This window comes from Schistosoma haematobium, chromosome 3, assembly GCF_000699445.3.
Source record: "Schistosoma haematobium chromosome 3, whole genome shotgun sequence".
Classification (NCBI taxonomy): domain Eukaryota; kingdom Metazoa; phylum Platyhelminthes; class Trematoda; order Strigeidida; family Schistosomatidae; genus Schistosoma; species Schistosoma haematobium.
In genome coordinates, this window is record NC_067198.1 from 27,275,148 (window position 1) to 27,292,403 (window position 17,256).

Below are 17,256 nucleotides of genomic sequence, written 5' to 3' on the forward strand. Positions count from 1 at the left end.
ATTGTATGCATAAAGTTTGGGAAGCAGAACGTGAGAAAGAGGATGCAGTTCGCTTAGCTACGGAACTGCCTGAACCGGACGCAGTCACATTTTATAAAGAAGCCTTAGAATTTTCGGACAATACGTCACCAGTAAAACCGTTTACCAAAGAATTCCCATTACTTGGTACGTTTACATTCTTAATGTCTGTTCTAGAATATAGTGTATTTTTTCATGTGATTTATCAGTGCACTTAGTGTTTCAACTTTATTGAAACTGTGCTTGATTGTGAATATTCTCCTACGAGTCACTAGGTTCAACTGTCCTCATACCATCGGGGTCCAAAAGTGATGTAATATAATGAGTTTTGGCTATATACATTTGTAAAGTTCCTATATGCTCTAGAAAAAAATCCAGTGTCATGCTATGTATCCTTTCTATCTGACATTTGTCTATATTCCACGGTAATGCATTCTAATAACATAAATTGATTCCGTGACAAAGGTTTCTGATAAGTCTCAATATATATAAAGCTGGAGTATAGAGCTCTGTTAATTCCAACTTTAAACTCCCAAAGCAAACTTGTTTAGTAATTTCGCTTCTTGAATTATTTGGGTTGTATCTCAGTAACATAAATCTTCAATCGTTAACGTATAAGTACAAGATTATGTTTGCATATTTCTGTAGTACCTTCAAATTCGACAAAATAATTGCAGCCGATAATCAAATACAAATATCCACAAATATTTACTAAAATTCAATGTCTCGAATGAGTTTATCACTTATTTGTAGAGTGTGATCCAGTCTCTTTTCATTTAGATTTTATTCCAAGACTGAAATTCCCACCTGTAAAAAAGTCAATTGCTGTCCTTCATTATTCAAAACAAGATATTATTCCTAAATCATCTCTAGCTTTGAACGTTGTTTACACGTAACGTGTATCAAATCGACTCCTATAATTGATGAATGATTGTTTGGTTGTTATTTAATTGAGACCAATACTATATAAATGTATCTCATAATGTTTTAGTGGTTTGTTGAACATATGGATATGTAAGTATCCGTTATATTGCTCATATTTGTATTCCGTATACTCAGAAATACATTTTGGTGCTCACAAAGTATATCGTACACACTCCCTCAATATTGACTGTGAATGTACAAGTTTTTATACTCAGCTATGAACTATAATATTTGTGTTGAGGGCTGGTGATATCACTGAATTAGGCAAAGCGATGATTAAAACCGCGATTTATTTCTCGTAAGCTGTTATAGAGGAAGGTTTTATGATTTGTATTGAAAAATGTTTAAGAATTGTTAAATAGATGAGTAAAATGTTGATGGATATGTGAAATAGGATGATACAATGTAGTCGAGTGATAACTGCTCACAAAACCTGATCATTGACACAAGCCCCCATATGAACAGATGTCAAAAGACAAAACATCTGCTCAGCAAAATAGGTTTTTCTTCCTAATAGCAACACGTTTATGCACAAAATATTAGGACAAAACTATAATTAAGTCATATATAATTGGAAATTACAGGTTTTTTAGGTTATTTGCTGACTAATTAATTAAGACGTGGTTGCTGGGACTAATTTTTACTCGTCAAGTGACAATTGCTTAAACCTATGAGCCACTGCTCTACTTTAGAAATAAGCAGACCGCATATTCATGAGATGGAGCTTGCACTAAACCTAGTCCGCAATAATATCGTCATGTAATATCCCATAGGCCTTGATAGATCTGACAACTCGGAAGTCACCAGAAAGTCAGAACATCTAGGATGTTAGTCTTAATTATCAAATTGATGATACATGCCAACAATTTTAGTTTCGTTATTTTCAACTGATTACCTATTCTGGTAGTTAAAGAATAATTTCTTTTGACTAATTTTTTTTGTCGTTACCATAGATCAAAATTGTCTTTCTGTGTCGTCAATATTCAAAAACTCGGATTCATCTGTACAGTCTTCAAATGAACTTGACAATTTGTTTAAAAATTCAAATGGTTCACTATTAATGCCCTTAAGTGTACTAATCAACCGTTCCTTGATTTGGCCTCTCAGTATTCAGTAGGTTTTATTTGATTCGTTTCTTTCATTTTCAAAAGTGTTACTTTGTTTTGAAAATTCCTCTTTCATTTTTAAGATTATAAATTACCAGTGGATGTGCTGTATATATATTCATCTTATGTCGTTAGAAGTTTACGCTTAGTTGTCCTGAAGATATTGGTGATCTACTTTTATAACTTTTTCAAATTTTCCACTTTTAAGACGAGTTGTAGTTGGTTTTTGCAATTTAACGTTTTGATGTGGAGTTAACTTAAACCTTAGATATTGGATCTGAGTGACATTGAAAGAGATTTTTATAAACCAAACAAATCATCAATACCTTAAATGTGATCTTACTGAACATTCTCTACCTTTCTGAACAGAATGTATCTCTATTGCCTGGTTGTAAACTATAAATTAACATCTTCGCTTAAGATGATTTAAATATCTAGTTTCTTAAAGCCAGCGATACAGAAATCGGTGCAATGGAAAATGGTACATAAGTTATTTTGAAAGTTTGAGTTAATGATTCTGTGAATTTGATGTGTTTGTTAGGCACTATTTAGATGATAAGAAAAAAATACAACATTAAATTTGATGTTTTTCAACTAATCATCACTTTCAATTGTAATCATGAACCGACCAATGTTAGACCACCATTGAAACCCTGGAGGCACTGGACGGCCATTTAATCCTAGTATGGGACTCAGCAATGCACATCCATGATCTCGCACACAGGACTCGAACCCAACATTGGCCGGTTCATGATTTTATTTGAAACTCAACAATCTTCACAACCTTATAGTGATAATTATCACCTTCTTTGAATAAATTTTCATTTCTGTGTTTTTCTACATATTTTACAGCATGAAACATGTTAACAAAACACTGTGCAATTATTTCATATTTGATCTTCGTCTATGTGATCACTTTTATTGTTTGTATGAAACTTATTTCCTAAACAATGGAAGTTTTGCTCAACCATTATTGAATGCTTTATTTCATAAGGTTAGTAGTAATTGTTTGTTTTATTAAATTTTAAATCAAGTAAACCATTACAAATGATTGTTTAAAGTTGGTATTATCTCATTATGTATATTTTTGCAATATTTAGAAAAAAGTAACCAGATTGTTGTTGTCCCTGGTCTTAGGTTTTAATTGAACTCCTTAAGTATTACATTCTTCTCGACTTCTAGTGTCTTTGACTTGTAGTACATTTCACCGTAATTTGATCAATTCTAGACAGAATAGAATAATCTAGGCATAAATTATATTCTGAAGATAAATTCTGGAACGACTGTACAGAGGTAAGAAACTCAATTGTTTATGTAATAAGTTACATGGGAAGCTTCTAGGGTATCCTAAAAATATCCAGTTTGAAAAGAAGCCAGTCGACATGTACAGAATACCTTCGTTCTAAACATGCAAGCTTATTCGTTTGATGAGGGATATATCATATTTACATTTTGTAATACTGTATTTTGCTGAATTTCCTGGTGCTTTTCAAAATAAAAATTGTCCATAAATTCTACTGATCTATGAGTTATTCTCCAATGTGTCTTCAACTAGTTTAGTATATAATCATTACATATCCATATCGATCAGACTTTTAAGTGGAACTATCTGTTTAATAAAATACCCTCAATTTGAAAAGTATATACTTAATCTAAATGAAATTGGCTTATATATGATTTATTCATTAAGCATGTAATTTTTTAATATTCATACATACTTTATTAAGTTCCGTCTGAAAAGCCGGATAAAATCTCCAGCTCTTGTGCAAGGCGTTTCATTCACAGCCGTTTGGATATATTTGTACCGAGTTATTAAGCTATGTCTGTTTTCTTATTGTTAAGCTCTTCATTCTGTATTTCGCTTTCGGTCACTTGTTTCCAGGGATGACAGTTGAAAATACTGTTGTGTTTGCTCTCCTTAAAATTAATGTAACGGTATTAAATTTGTTGTAAGTAACTCAGAAAATGTTAGTATTGACGAGGATCACGTTTGGAAAAATGGGAAATAATTCCATTTTTTCATTAATGTATCTTTGGTTTTGGTGCTTGGTTGAACATTAGCACATCTAGACGATGATCTTATAGAAACGAATGTAGAGCGTATTTATAATTTAGAATCAAGATTTTTCATACTGATATGTTTACACTAGTTATCGATAATATGCCTTTTTCTAATTTGAATTTTGAGCAGTATTTTTGAAATAGTAGGTTACCGTCTGATTGAATTCAGATTAATTCGTAGAGAAGCCCTTTTTAATGAATTATAACTATTTAGAAGTTAAGTTGTCACTAACTATAATTATTAGGACAGATTCCTGTAACGTGCATTCTGTTGGAATTAAGGAGCCAATGTTAGCCACTGGATTTGGAATAAGAATTTTCCCACTTCTCTTAATTTGATATTCCGTATACATCAATTGATTTTTAATATTTGACAACATTTTGCTTTAGACAAAAACTAATTGGTCATGTAAATGCAATAAGTAGAACTCTTGATTGAAATCACAATGCAAGAAAGCGTTTTAGTGTTTAAAACGACAAATACTCTCTTATCAGGTTGAAGTGGAATCATGTACGGTGATTAGGATGTATGTAGGTTGTATTCAAGTGATGAATTCCCAAACAGTTGAAAACATATTTTCTATATTCTACTACTTATATAGAATGCAAATATAGATTTTCGTTATTTTTTCTAGGCTTCTGGAACAGTTTATGATCGTGCCAGCATATTTGATACACATTATCTTCAACAGCTTTTAAAATCAGTCAGTTCAGAAATGTCAAATCAACAAATATTATCAAATTTTAATTCAGATCTTAATAATAGTGATAAACATGACGATATTTCTGTTAATTCTCCACTGTTAAACACTACAAACTTGATTAAGAATTACTTAGATTTGATCTCCTTATCGTCAATATCAACAACAAAACAACTATCAACTATTGATTCTTTAAATAATGATTTCGATGTAGAATCAAATCATTCTATAGCTGATAATAGTTCATCTATTATTGACCAATATGAATATATATCTTTTAAGAATTTACATTTAATGTATAATGCTCCATGGCCAATTAATCTTTGTTTTAATGTTAATATAATAAAAAAATACAATTGTATATTTCAACGTTTAATCCAATGTCAATTTGCTTTATGGGCATTGAATTCATGTATTATACAATTAAAAAATGATCATAATTATTGTTTAAATCATTTATTAAACTTAAGAAATATCTCTTCATCTTCGACTTTATCATCATCATCATCATCATCACCATCATCATTCATTACTCTATTTGATCAATTATCAAAATCATTTCATTGTATCTATTTATGGTTACATGAATTACATCAAGTTATTCATAGTTTAAATATGCATTTATCAAATCATGTTAATGCATGTTGGAGTAAATTTATGAAATATTTAGGATTATCTAATACATTTTATAATTTTATGTCCGAAGGTAATTCATTTAGAATGTATAAACATATCATAGAAAATATTATAGATAATGAAGAATCTATTAAAAGTGAACAAATTAACAATTTGAATGTGTTGTTCAATGCACATGAAAATTATTTGAATGAAATTCTATCTGGGTAAATTTTCTTTTCTTTTTATTTCATTATTATTTGTGTATATTGAATTACGGGTTATGTAGAAATGTCTTCTGAATTTGATATATTGAAGTAAAAGTCGTTACAGTTCTGGTTCAAAATAAAGAAAGTTTAATTTAACGTTAATTATGTTTATAAGTGAACGTTCATAAACGAGTACTTCTTTTTTTATTGAATTTTAATTGATTAGTCGGTGTATACACTCCCTGTCTTCCCTTAAACTAAGAGATTAAAATCACTTCATATCTTTCTTTCTATGTACTAGACCATTCTTCCTGTACTATATCCTTATTGCAATCTTTCTTCTATATATTACCACCTTTGACCTAACCACTCCTATGAATCCGGTGTTCATCTTGCTGTGCTAATTCGGTATGGCAACCTGGACCGATGCATATATGTACCTGGTCCTACGTTGTAGCTGACTGACTGATTAGTCGGTTTATTATGATATATATCATTCATTTCAACTTTTTTTTGCAGACTATATTACCACTTTTTCAATTTAAAAACACTTATATTTAAATAATAAAGGAATGAATAGCTCAGAGATGAAGTCATAAGATAAAGGTTCGTGGACGATATAGGAACAAAGAAAAATAAACTCAAAAATTACAGTAGATAATATTAGCTTCAGTCTACTTTCTACAATCGTTGTTGCGTGAAACTTTTTTAAACAGAAACTGGATTCTTAGTTTGAATCTTAGCTGTATGTTCCCCTGAGTTGGTGATAGGCTGTTATCAGCATGAATGTATATAAATCTAAATCGTTAAAGCATTAATGTTGTGGACAGGCTGTTTGCCATTACTGTATAAAGAATGTAGGCTTTAAATCAGTTACTTATTTGTTTATAAGATTCACTTCAATGTCAAATTATGTAAATTCCCGTTTGTGAATCTCTGGGTCGTACTCTAACTGTTCATATTTCAGTGTTCGCTAATGTTTATGCTGATTAGTCTGTATTTCGTTTGCTAATCTTAACATTGGTTAAAATGACAGTACGACCTTATATTTCTACCGCCTATGCTTTTGATACTGACTGTGTTTAAATGTGGCTACCTTTGTTTACATATGTGTATTTATGAAGTAGAATAGTAATAATGTTGTTCATATTTTAATTTTCTTTTAGGCTTTTGCTGGATGTATCAGATAGTGAATTAAATTTACTTTTCCAAGGTTTGCTGACATGTGCACATCAGTTTCATCGTGCTTTATTAACAGGAAGATGGAATGTTAAATCATCGCATCATCAGTTTAGTGATATTGATGGTACTCAACAACAGTTATTGAGTAATGAACAGATTAAGCATACAGAATGGAGGCAGTTGTATGCGGTTCATGCAAGTTTTCGAAGTTACAGTCAATTTTTAAGACGTCGTGTTAATCGATTACTTGTTCATGATACTACTGATGGAGGTAGCAGTGTTAGAAGCGCTAGGTCAAAATTGGCACAGTTAACTATAATATTTGGTTTAAATGATTTTTATACTTCGACAAATGCTGAATTAAATATTAGTTGATTGTTTCTTGCTTTTCTCTCTATATTTTAATTCTACAAAAAATAATTTATTCGACAGTGAACAGGAACTTTTCTGTAAAATTTTATTTCTATTCTAAACTTTATTATTTTTTTATATTTGACCTTTATATTACATTTAGGAGATCCAACACACTTGCATACAAGCAAAACATCAAATTACCTTGTTATATTATAGTATGAAATTATAAATAATTTTGTTCGCTCTTTAAATTAATGCATTTGTTCTCGTTTATTGATTTCCAGTGTGTGATCTTTGGAATAGACTCACTGTCGATTCAAGTAACTTGTATGAAGTTTATTTGTTTGACATTTAATGACATTGTAATCATGCACCTATTTTAAACCTTATAATGTTTAATGTTTCATATAGTCATTCATAGTTGTCTGCATAATGAGGCACTTAAAGTCTTAGTTAAATTAAGAATTAGTAAGTGTCAAAGACAGAGCATTCTCAATAATGACTGCTACTTTCACTTATGAAATATTGTGGCATCTAAAATTTTGAGTTAACATCTTGGTCATTTTAACACTTATTAATACCCTCATTGTAAATTAATAGATTTTGAGTATCTGTAAAACTTTGAGCAACCTTTTACAGATAGAGATCTTTCTCATTGTTATAGTTGTCTTGCTGCGGTGACCAAAAACATTAGTTTCTTTATTATTGTTATTACTTAGGATTCATGTTCAGACACCTAAATCATTTAGAGAATGATGATAAGACCCTTAAACTATTTGTAATTAAGATAACACAGCTTGAATAATTGGCTTTTTATATCGAAAATACCTGTATATTATTGTAAAGTCATCGATCTTACGTTTTACTGATGTCAAAACTTTGATAGTGAATATTGAAATAGTCCTTCGAAAATTCTGTCCCAAAGTTCCCGTTCGTCGTATGAAATTTGAATAAATTCAACTTTCAGTTTATTTTGTCGAAGTCTCCTTAACACATTCATTTTAAGTTTGTTTTATGTTGTATAAGAACCTACAATGTAGAAATTGTTCCAGCTGATAACGTCAAGTTTATGAATAGTATTGTAGTGAACGAGGACTCAGGCGGCAAAGATCAATTTATTACTTAATGCTAGAGTGTCTTCGTAAATTATGGAAACCATTTATTCAATACTTCATTTGCACATCTATCATTTGTCTCTCACAAATTTCATCGTTTCTTCACTCCTGTTGTTATTACAATTACTCTGTTTACGTTCCTGTTTTCTTCAGCTCAACCTTCTACTTCCGGGCATGCCTCTTCTGATTGGCGTTACATACTACATGTGTCTGTCAATATAAGTAGCATACACCACAGTATTACAAATTGCATACACTTATTATTTTAAGAATTTTTAAAATTGCTGTAACTGTTTCACAAAATATTTTTGTTAGCTATGTGAAATAAGTGAAGCAATCATTATAGTTTAAGACCTGATAAAAATAAAAGATTTGATAATAATTATAATAAATTTTGTATGCAAAAGTCCGTGTCCATTTTATAAATTAGGAAAATGGATTATTGTATGCATTAAGAGAGGGTTGCTTAAAATGTCGTATTACCTTCATGAAGTTGACGCTCTAATGAACACTAGCAACAATTCTGGCCCATAAGGTTTATGCAGTAAAATTAGAGTAATTTCATTAATAACCGTAAGAATTTTACTTGGTATTATTATAATATTAATGTAGTAATATTCCAAATGAATCAACTGACAAGTATTCGTTACTTCTTTGCTTCCATCAATGTTTTGTTTATTTATAAGGAAAAATTGATTTCTTATAGTAGTTTTTTCAATCTTCATTCAAGTCTGATGCAACAAATGTTTGTTTGATTATTTGCAGCTCTTTTAAATTTCTTTTTCAGAACGTTTATGCCTTTTATGATGCCTTGAGTAATAATGATAACTATTCTGTCTATATGATAGACTATGTAGATTTGATACTTGACCACTATCTTTAAACAACGCTTGTTCAGTTGTTAAATACAACGGTTTATTAAATTTCATTAAGCGTTGTTTTGATTGATAACGTTTATTTCGTTTTTTGTGTGAAATCGGTGCTAACGAATTCTGTTCCCTAGTACCAGATAATTTACCATGTGATTCACCAGTTCCTTTGAATTGAAATTCTAGTAGCGGTTTTTGCTTCTCATTATTTTTGTCATCCTTGTGGTCATTATCTACTAGTTGTGTTTTCATTTTGGACGAACCAACCTCTTTTATACTGTTAGGATTCTCCTGACCTTCATTTTGGTCGTTACCATCTTCATTGTAGCACACAAGAGAATTCCATTCTTCGCAAGGATAAGATTTTATTTTTTGATACTTTGCAGCTTGTTTCATTGCAACACGAACTCTAGATATGTATTCGTTTATCCAACCTTGGCTTTCAATTTCTTGAAGCTGGATTTTTTCATCAATTGATTCTGTATTAGTTTCATTCGATACTTTATCGTTTACAGTTGTAATTGTTAGTAACTTTCTCATATGATAGGGTAGGCAGGTAAGAACAGGGTCTATTAAATCTTCTTTCTGTTGTCCTTCTGTAACGTTTGAAGTATCTTCTTTACATTGTTCGTGGGATTGTTTTGATCGTTTAAGATTGATGTCTTCCGGTTTGTTTTCAGTTGATACTGGACGATAATGTTTATCTGTAAATTTTTTCCATTCTCTTGCAATTTTCATTTTATAATATAAACAGTTGATACTTTCAACAAGATTCATTAAAATATAAAATATCAAAAGTAATATCACCGGTAGTAAATATGACAGAAACGAGTAATTTTCTAAATAATATTTTAAATAAATTAATGGATAATTTATGATCAATGTCCATTTTGATATTGGTACACCACGTAGATCATAATCATAATCTTTTGCATATTCATTTATATCTTTATATGTTGGATCAATAATGTGGATAGGAAATAATGACTTGGTTGACATAAATTGTTAATTTTATGCATCCGTGTAACGAAAGTACAATTCTTTGTGGATCAGTTTATTTAATACTTACTAAGTATTATACATAGCAGTAGATTTTATTGATAGAAATTTTATTTCAAACTTAGTCACATTACATTTTCAAGGTCATGAGATGTGATACATTTCATTATATTAGATGATATTGGTCAACAAAAAATATGTTGGTTAACTGTTAGAAAAGTATTGGTTGAGTTGAAGCATGAATTCAGGGATTATATTGACTTGTATGAAGATTTAATACAGCTATCAGTAAATTAAAATTCAAGCAGCTTAATATAATCACCTCAGACATTTGAGAAGGTTAACAAAAGATGGCTTTTTCAAGGGTGTAGATTATTCATAGTAGCAACACGTTAGCAAGCTAAATTTAAAATGACTAAACATCTACATTCTAATTTCATGTGCTGTAGTATCGATATGGACTAAAAAGGATATAATTAAATGTTGTACCCTTCTTGCACCATAGGCCACCGACCAAGGAATCCTAACAACTCTGTCTTGGGCTCTCTCTTTTAGGTATACACATCCAGTTCCTAGGGCCTCTTTCTTTGCCATCAGGACTTCAATTTGGAATCTCTCTGATAATCCACTTTGTTGGCTTCTGCGATGTGTGTCTGAAATAGCTCTCGGTTTTCCACCTTTAACTTGCCTTAGACGAATATCTACACTAGATGCCCTCTCAGTGTCCATTGTACAAAACTTCAACACAATTCAGATCAAGAGCACGTGACAAGCCTGACTAGAACTCGAGTATGTTGCAGCGTCAGAAATAATAATAGGGGTAGGAAAATATGTAGCGCATCTAGTACCTGTCACACTATCTACTAGTCCGATTAGGTAAATAACCAGTCATTATTTTTCTTACCCACACATCAGTATCCCTCCTAAAGGCTTCGCATGATGGTGAAGATCTTTTCACGTATTTCATAATATCGACGATCCTACCGTACCTTTCATTCACAAAGTCGCATACTGCCTCATAATCAAGGAGCTTAATACGAACTGATGAATTATGTTTAGTCGATTGTACAGCGTTGCAGTTTTGTCCGTACATGATCAATTGCTACGAAAGCCAGCTTGTTTACCTTGAAGATGTATCTACTGAATGATTTGTTCGGTTCAGTAACACCGCTGAAAACTTTACTTGGTGCTGACAGTAGTGTGATTCCTCTGTAGTTCTCACACTTACTACGATCTTTATTCCATTTGTGTTATGTCGCGATAAGCATAATGAATGGCAACTTTGGGGATCCATTTATGGACCAATCCCGACCGTTGTTGCTACCTTGACGTGGTGGTCGGGCTTGCCTATCGTGATGAAGCAACCGAGCTATACTGGCTGGAACAACTGTTCCTCAAGGTCCTACCACGTCAGAAAGGTCGGTTGAAGAGCGGTAAGACTAAAAGCAACAAACCCAAGGTCCGAAGGCGAAGTCGTACTGCTTACTGTACAGAGGTGTGACAGCAGTAAGGTGTTTCCTTCAGACAACCAGCATGACAGCGATGCTGCCTTCCCACAAGGAGGGGTGAGGTTAGAAAAGGTCGACCCTAAAAATGCACACCTCGCCTTATCTCACGGATATCCGTCTCCGGCGGTAGGGTCTCAACAAGTACGTAGCTAACATAAAAATTGCCCATGAAAAGGTCGTGTGACCGACCTCAGGCAGTTGTCCCTTGGGCACTGCGGTCACGCTCTCAGGTCACTAAGACCACCTCTAATCCAATTTCCTTTTCAGGTACCTCCAGAACAACCCTTCCACGGTGTGGGCAACCGGAAAGTGATAACCACCCTCATATCTCTAACAGCACTCAAGACCACTGTATTCATAATCAACCTTCCTCTTCAATTCCTATTATTCCTCCTACATCGACTTCAAACTCTAAACTTCTTTTTTCGGCTTCCCCCTCAAGTGTCACCATAGCTGACGATTCTAATGCTCAAAACACTGTCCCAGGTCTACTGAAACCTCGCTCCACACTACACATTGGAGCCTTCAACGTACGCACCCTATGTCAAATCGGTCAACAGGCTTCCTAGGTAGTTTAAACCAACCAGAAAGGCATTTAGGTGGGTGTTTTAGTATACCGGCTCAGCGAACAGATAATGGTGATCGTCTGCTGCAACTGTGCTCAGACAATCGTTTATTTTTAGCAAACACAAATTTTAAGCACCAAACCAACGATGGACTCAAATAGACCATATTGCCATCAGTCATCGTTGGAGAGGGTCGGTAGAAGATTGTCGCTCATTCTGGAGTACCTGCTTGGACTCTGACCATGCCCTAATACGGGTACGCATCTGCTTGCGCCTCACTGGACGCAAAACAGCCACATTAAAAAGACCCATTAGAACTGAATTGAGTAGCGGGAACACAAGACAGCTTTACAGACTAATAAAAGAAACTGAAATTAATAAGTTGAGTGTAAGTCAGACTATTTCGGAAAAAGACGACACCCTCATCTGCTCTCAGTCCAGACGTTTAGAACGATGGGCGGAACATTTTAGGGAACAGTTCAGCTGACGTTCAGCTACTCTACAACTACCCTCCATTCCCAGACAGTGTGAATGGAACATTGAAGTAGGTCCCCCAACTCTTGCTGAAGTTCAAAAGGCTATAGTTAATCTGAGACGAGGAAGGGCAGCTGGTCCAGATGGATTGGCTCCAGAAGTCTTTAAGGATGGTGGTCGAATTTTAACTATTAGGTTGACTAATATTTTAGCTAAGATCTGGGAGTTATACGTTATTCCATCTGATTGGACGCAATCACTTATCGTCCCAATATATAAGAAAGGGTTAAAATCATCCTGTGACAACCATAGAGGGATTAGTTTAACTAATATAGTATCTAAAATACTAGCCTCGATAGTTATCAGACGCCTAACTAAGACTCGTGAACTACAAACACGAGAGAATCAAGCTGGCTTCAGACCTGTTCGTGGCTGCATCGACCACGTATTCACCATTCGTCAGGTTCTAGAACACAGGCATACTTATCGACGTCCGACAATGGTGGTCTTTCTTGACTTAAAAGCAGCATTTGACTCTGTAGACCGCGAGATTCTGTGGCAGTATCTGTCATTGAAAGGCGTACCCCAGAAGTACATAAACCTTGTAAAGGCTCTTTACTCGAGCAAAACAAGTCGAGTCAGAGCTTATGGCGAACTGTCATCTACTTTTGCAACCTCAAGTGGTGTCCGTCAATGCTGTCCACCTTCTCCATTTCTGTTTAACTTCATCATAGACCTATTGATGCAAATAACATTCTCGTCTACTGAATTCTCGATTATTGATTTCCTACCAGAAGGTCCACTTATCGACTTAGAATACGCAGATGACATAGTCCTGTTTGGTGAAGACGCTGACAAAATGCAGAGTCTTTTGGTAGCGCTGAGCAACAATAACAGAATGTTTGGAATGCGCTTCTCTCCCTCTAAATGCAAGTTGTTGCTTCAGGACTGGTCTGCGTCAACGCCTGTACTAAGGATAGGGAGTGAAGTAGTCAAACGCGTTGACAACTTCACTTATCTTGGGAGTCTGATCAGCCCTAATGGGTTGGTATCGGACGAAATCTCAACACGGATTCGAAAACTCGCTTGGCTTTTGCCAACTTACGCCATGTTTGGCGAAGGCGAGATATCCGTCTATCAATAAAAGGACGAGTATACTGCGCGGCAGTCCGTTCTGTTTTAATTTACGGCAGCGAAACATGCCCATTAAGAGTAGAAGACACTCGTAAGCTACTAGTATTTGACCACAGATGCCTCAGAAATATTGCTGGAGTCTGCTGGGATCACCGGGTAAGTAATAGTGAGGTTAGACGCAGGGTATTAGGGGAGGATGGTAAATCAGTCGATGAGGTTGTGAATCTTCATCGACTGAGATGGTTGGGCCACGTGTTACGTATGCCTGAACACCGATTACCACGACGTGCAATGCCAACCGGTGTGGGGGATGGTTGGAAGAGAGTTAGGGGCGGCCAAACCAAAACGTGGCATCAGTGCTTGAAGTCACTAACTTCTAGTCTGAGCCGTGTTGGTAGATGCAGACTACTTGGTTGGGGTACGCGTGACTTTCGTAACCAATGGTTGGAGACTCTTGGTGACGTGGCTCAGAATCGATCACAATGGCGTCGGTGTATACACTCTCTGTCTTCTCTTAAACTAAGAGATTAAAATCGCTTCATATCTTTCTTTCTACGAACTAATTCTTTCTTCCTGTACTATATCCTTATTGCAATCTTTCTTTTATATATTACCACCTCTGAATTAACTACTTTTATGAATCCGGTGTCCATCTTGTTGTGTTAATGAGGTATGGCAACTTGGACTGATGCATATATGTACCTGGTCCTACGTTGTAGCTGACTGACTGACTATGGACCAATACTATGCTTATATTTTTATCGTATAATTGTTAAATAACTATGGTAGAAAACCTCTAGTTCTTACTCTGGGGGTAGTCAGTGACTTGTCATACATCGAACAGGTCTTCAACAGTTCATTCGATAAAGATTCACAACCTGATAAATGCAGTCTGTCACAACAACAAATAAATAATGAAAGTTTCAAATGGGTTCTAGGAAATTAGGTTTCCATTATGTTTGTATTTACTGTTTCTGACTATGTTATATACCGATAAGAATAATGAATGGTAACTTTTGGGATCCATTTATGGACCGATACTATGCGTATATTTTCATTGTATAATTGTTAAATAACTAAACTATTCATTTTCATGTCCCCCTTATTATGAGCTCTATTTTGACCTATGAACTATTATCCTATGATTTACAATTCTTGAATTATGCCCTGTCTACTAATTACTACCTCCCACACTCGCAGCCACATTTGGCTAAATCTTGTACAAATGTTGTTTCCTATTTTATGGTATGGTGTGGTCTATCTGGTTGGTATATAACCCTAGTATGTTTGAAATAAATGATTCATATTGCAGAGGCTGAGATTGATGTTCTGGACTTAACTGGCAGGGCTAGGTGGGAAGCAGGACCAATGAGGACTCTTTTGAGTCATTGGTGCGGTCGATAATTCACTGTTCTCTAATTGGAGGTCTCATTAAGTTATACATTAACAGGGTATACAGGTCACAAGTTATAACAATTTGTCAATGTGATATCCCCGTTTCTATTCTCTTGACATTCTCACAAAGCTAGTTTTGGTCATCTTAACTACTGTTGTTGATAAGTGCATAGGGCTGTGCCGTTCATGGTAATCTTTTTCTTCATTTTGTAATATGTGTTGATGATCGTGGAGTTGTGAGTCTCCCATTCCATAAGCACTTTTCGCACTGGTTTGGCGAACAATCCTTGTGTATGTTCATTTTCTTCATTATCAGAATAAAACAATATTTTTACTACACCTAGCCTTTTCTGTTTGGCTTGTTTTAGTTATTTCAAATAGAGCCAGGTTGTAAATTTTCATTGAACCAGTAAGATAATAATACCGGTCTCCTATATAAGGACATTCCATATCTCTATTTTATTTGTGCTCATGGTTGTCAGAATGGACATCGGCCTTGTAATTTCTGGTGATTCTTAAATTTCTTTATGAAGTGTCATAACGTTTCTACATGAAGGTCTTTTTCCTCTCAAAGAGGAAACTTCCTCCCTTTACTCTTGCTAGGGTCTTTATAATGAGGTTCTATTTTACCATATCAGGTAGTTTATTCTTTCATTCGTTAGCATGTATTACTTTGTATTATAGGTTGGATGAATTTAGAAGCAGGTATAATTAAAATACTTAACCTGATGAGCATAGGTTTTATCCCTTAGTGAACTTTTATTTTGTCCTATTGTAGTGGACACTACTCACAAGATTGTTTGTAAGTAGCATGTAGCGGAATGTGGCATCGAAGTCGCAACAGCCTTCAGACGAAATGAAGAGTTTCATTTCATATAAAGCATGGGTTTGTGATAGCATGTGGAGGCTAGACGAGAAGACGGTTCAGACTGCAGAACACCTAAAAATGCAAATGGAAATTGAAGGCTATGTATACACATTTTGTAAATTCTTAGTAACCTTACAATAAGCTTACTTTCCTCCTGTCTATTGTCATATTTTACACGGGATAAAATGTTCTACCCTACCCAATTCTTCGTTGGTTGTAGTATATTCAGATATTAAGTGATTTGATCCTGATTTTAGCAAACAGTTTAGCAATATCTCTTTGTAAATAATTACTGTTATATGTGGAATGGGGGAATAAATAGCAAGCACTTACACTGTTGAAAAACTTTTAAATTTATGATGCAATAGCAATACACATGACGTTTATTGGAATCGATATCAAGCTTTGTATTACAACATTGGACTTAAAAACTAAGGTTATATGTCCATTCTGTAACATTTTTTGAACTGAACCTCGGTTTTCACACTTTACAAATTTTAAAACTGAAATAGTTAAACTTCATTTAAATCATTACATTTATGGAGCCACTCACTGCATAGATTTATTTCAGTGCATTAAAGTATATTTTCTTTCTCATCTTTAAAGCTGATAATTGCAAATATACCATAAGGTTAGCACTTTTGGATAATATTAAATGAAGTTTATTTATTTATTTGAACACATAAATATTGGTACAAGGGGGCACCAAATATATATGCGCCACACAAAGCAATGAGAATGGGAAGAGAAAAAAGAAGGTAAGGTGAGTATAAGAAAAAAAGAACAATAACGAACACAGATTAGTATAAGGTAGTGTAATAATAATAATAATGGAGGAAATGGAAAGGTACAACCAGAAGAATTCTTTTAGTTAAGGAAGATACAAACACTTTTTATGAAGTAAAAAGAGGTTACAGTAGGATCGCCACTGGCTTCTATTCTGAGCCATATCGGGGTACCTGGCCTGTCGTATGTCCTGATGGTGTTCTCGTAACTTTCGGGTTGCCTGATCTGCCAAGGGCGATGGGACAGTGCATGATGCTGTTGTTGTGTGCTAGGTTCAAAGAGAATTGTATGCTTTATGCATGCAAATCCGCCCCGTTATTGTTTCTATTTTATAAGTATCAGATATTAAATGAAGTATCGGAACAATTAGTT

General features: G+C 34.1%; 2 protein-coding genes across 2 annotated transcripts in view; one reads left to right on the forward strand and one right to left on the reverse strand.

Annotated features, from left to right (window-relative positions):
- Positions 1-10,186, forward strand: part of MS3_00005405 (uncharacterized protein) — a 28,847-nt gene extending 18,661 nt beyond the window's left edge. The window contains exons 18-22 of the mRNA XM_051213476.1: positions 16-165; positions 1,896-2,055; positions 2,901-3,042; positions 4,745-5,652; positions 6,801-10,186. Coding sequence (XP_051069461.1) covers positions 16-165; positions 1,896-2,055; positions 2,901-3,042; positions 4,745-5,652; positions 6,801-7,191 — 1,751 coding nt within the window. The 3' untranslated portion in view covers positions 7,192-10,186. The remainder of the gene's footprint in view (positions 1-15; positions 166-1,895; positions 2,056-2,900; positions 3,043-4,744; positions 5,653-6,800) is intronic.
- Positions 9,056-10,153, reverse strand: MS3_00005406 (uncharacterized protein; the record flags this gene model as incomplete). The annotated part of the gene is made up of 1 exon (XM_012942011.1): positions 9,056-10,153. One exon carries the CDS (start codon positions 10,151-10,153, stop codon positions 9,056-9,058), a length of 1,098 nt encoding a protein of 365 aa, XP_012797465.1.
- Positions 10,187-17,256: the final 7,070 nt, after the last annotated feature.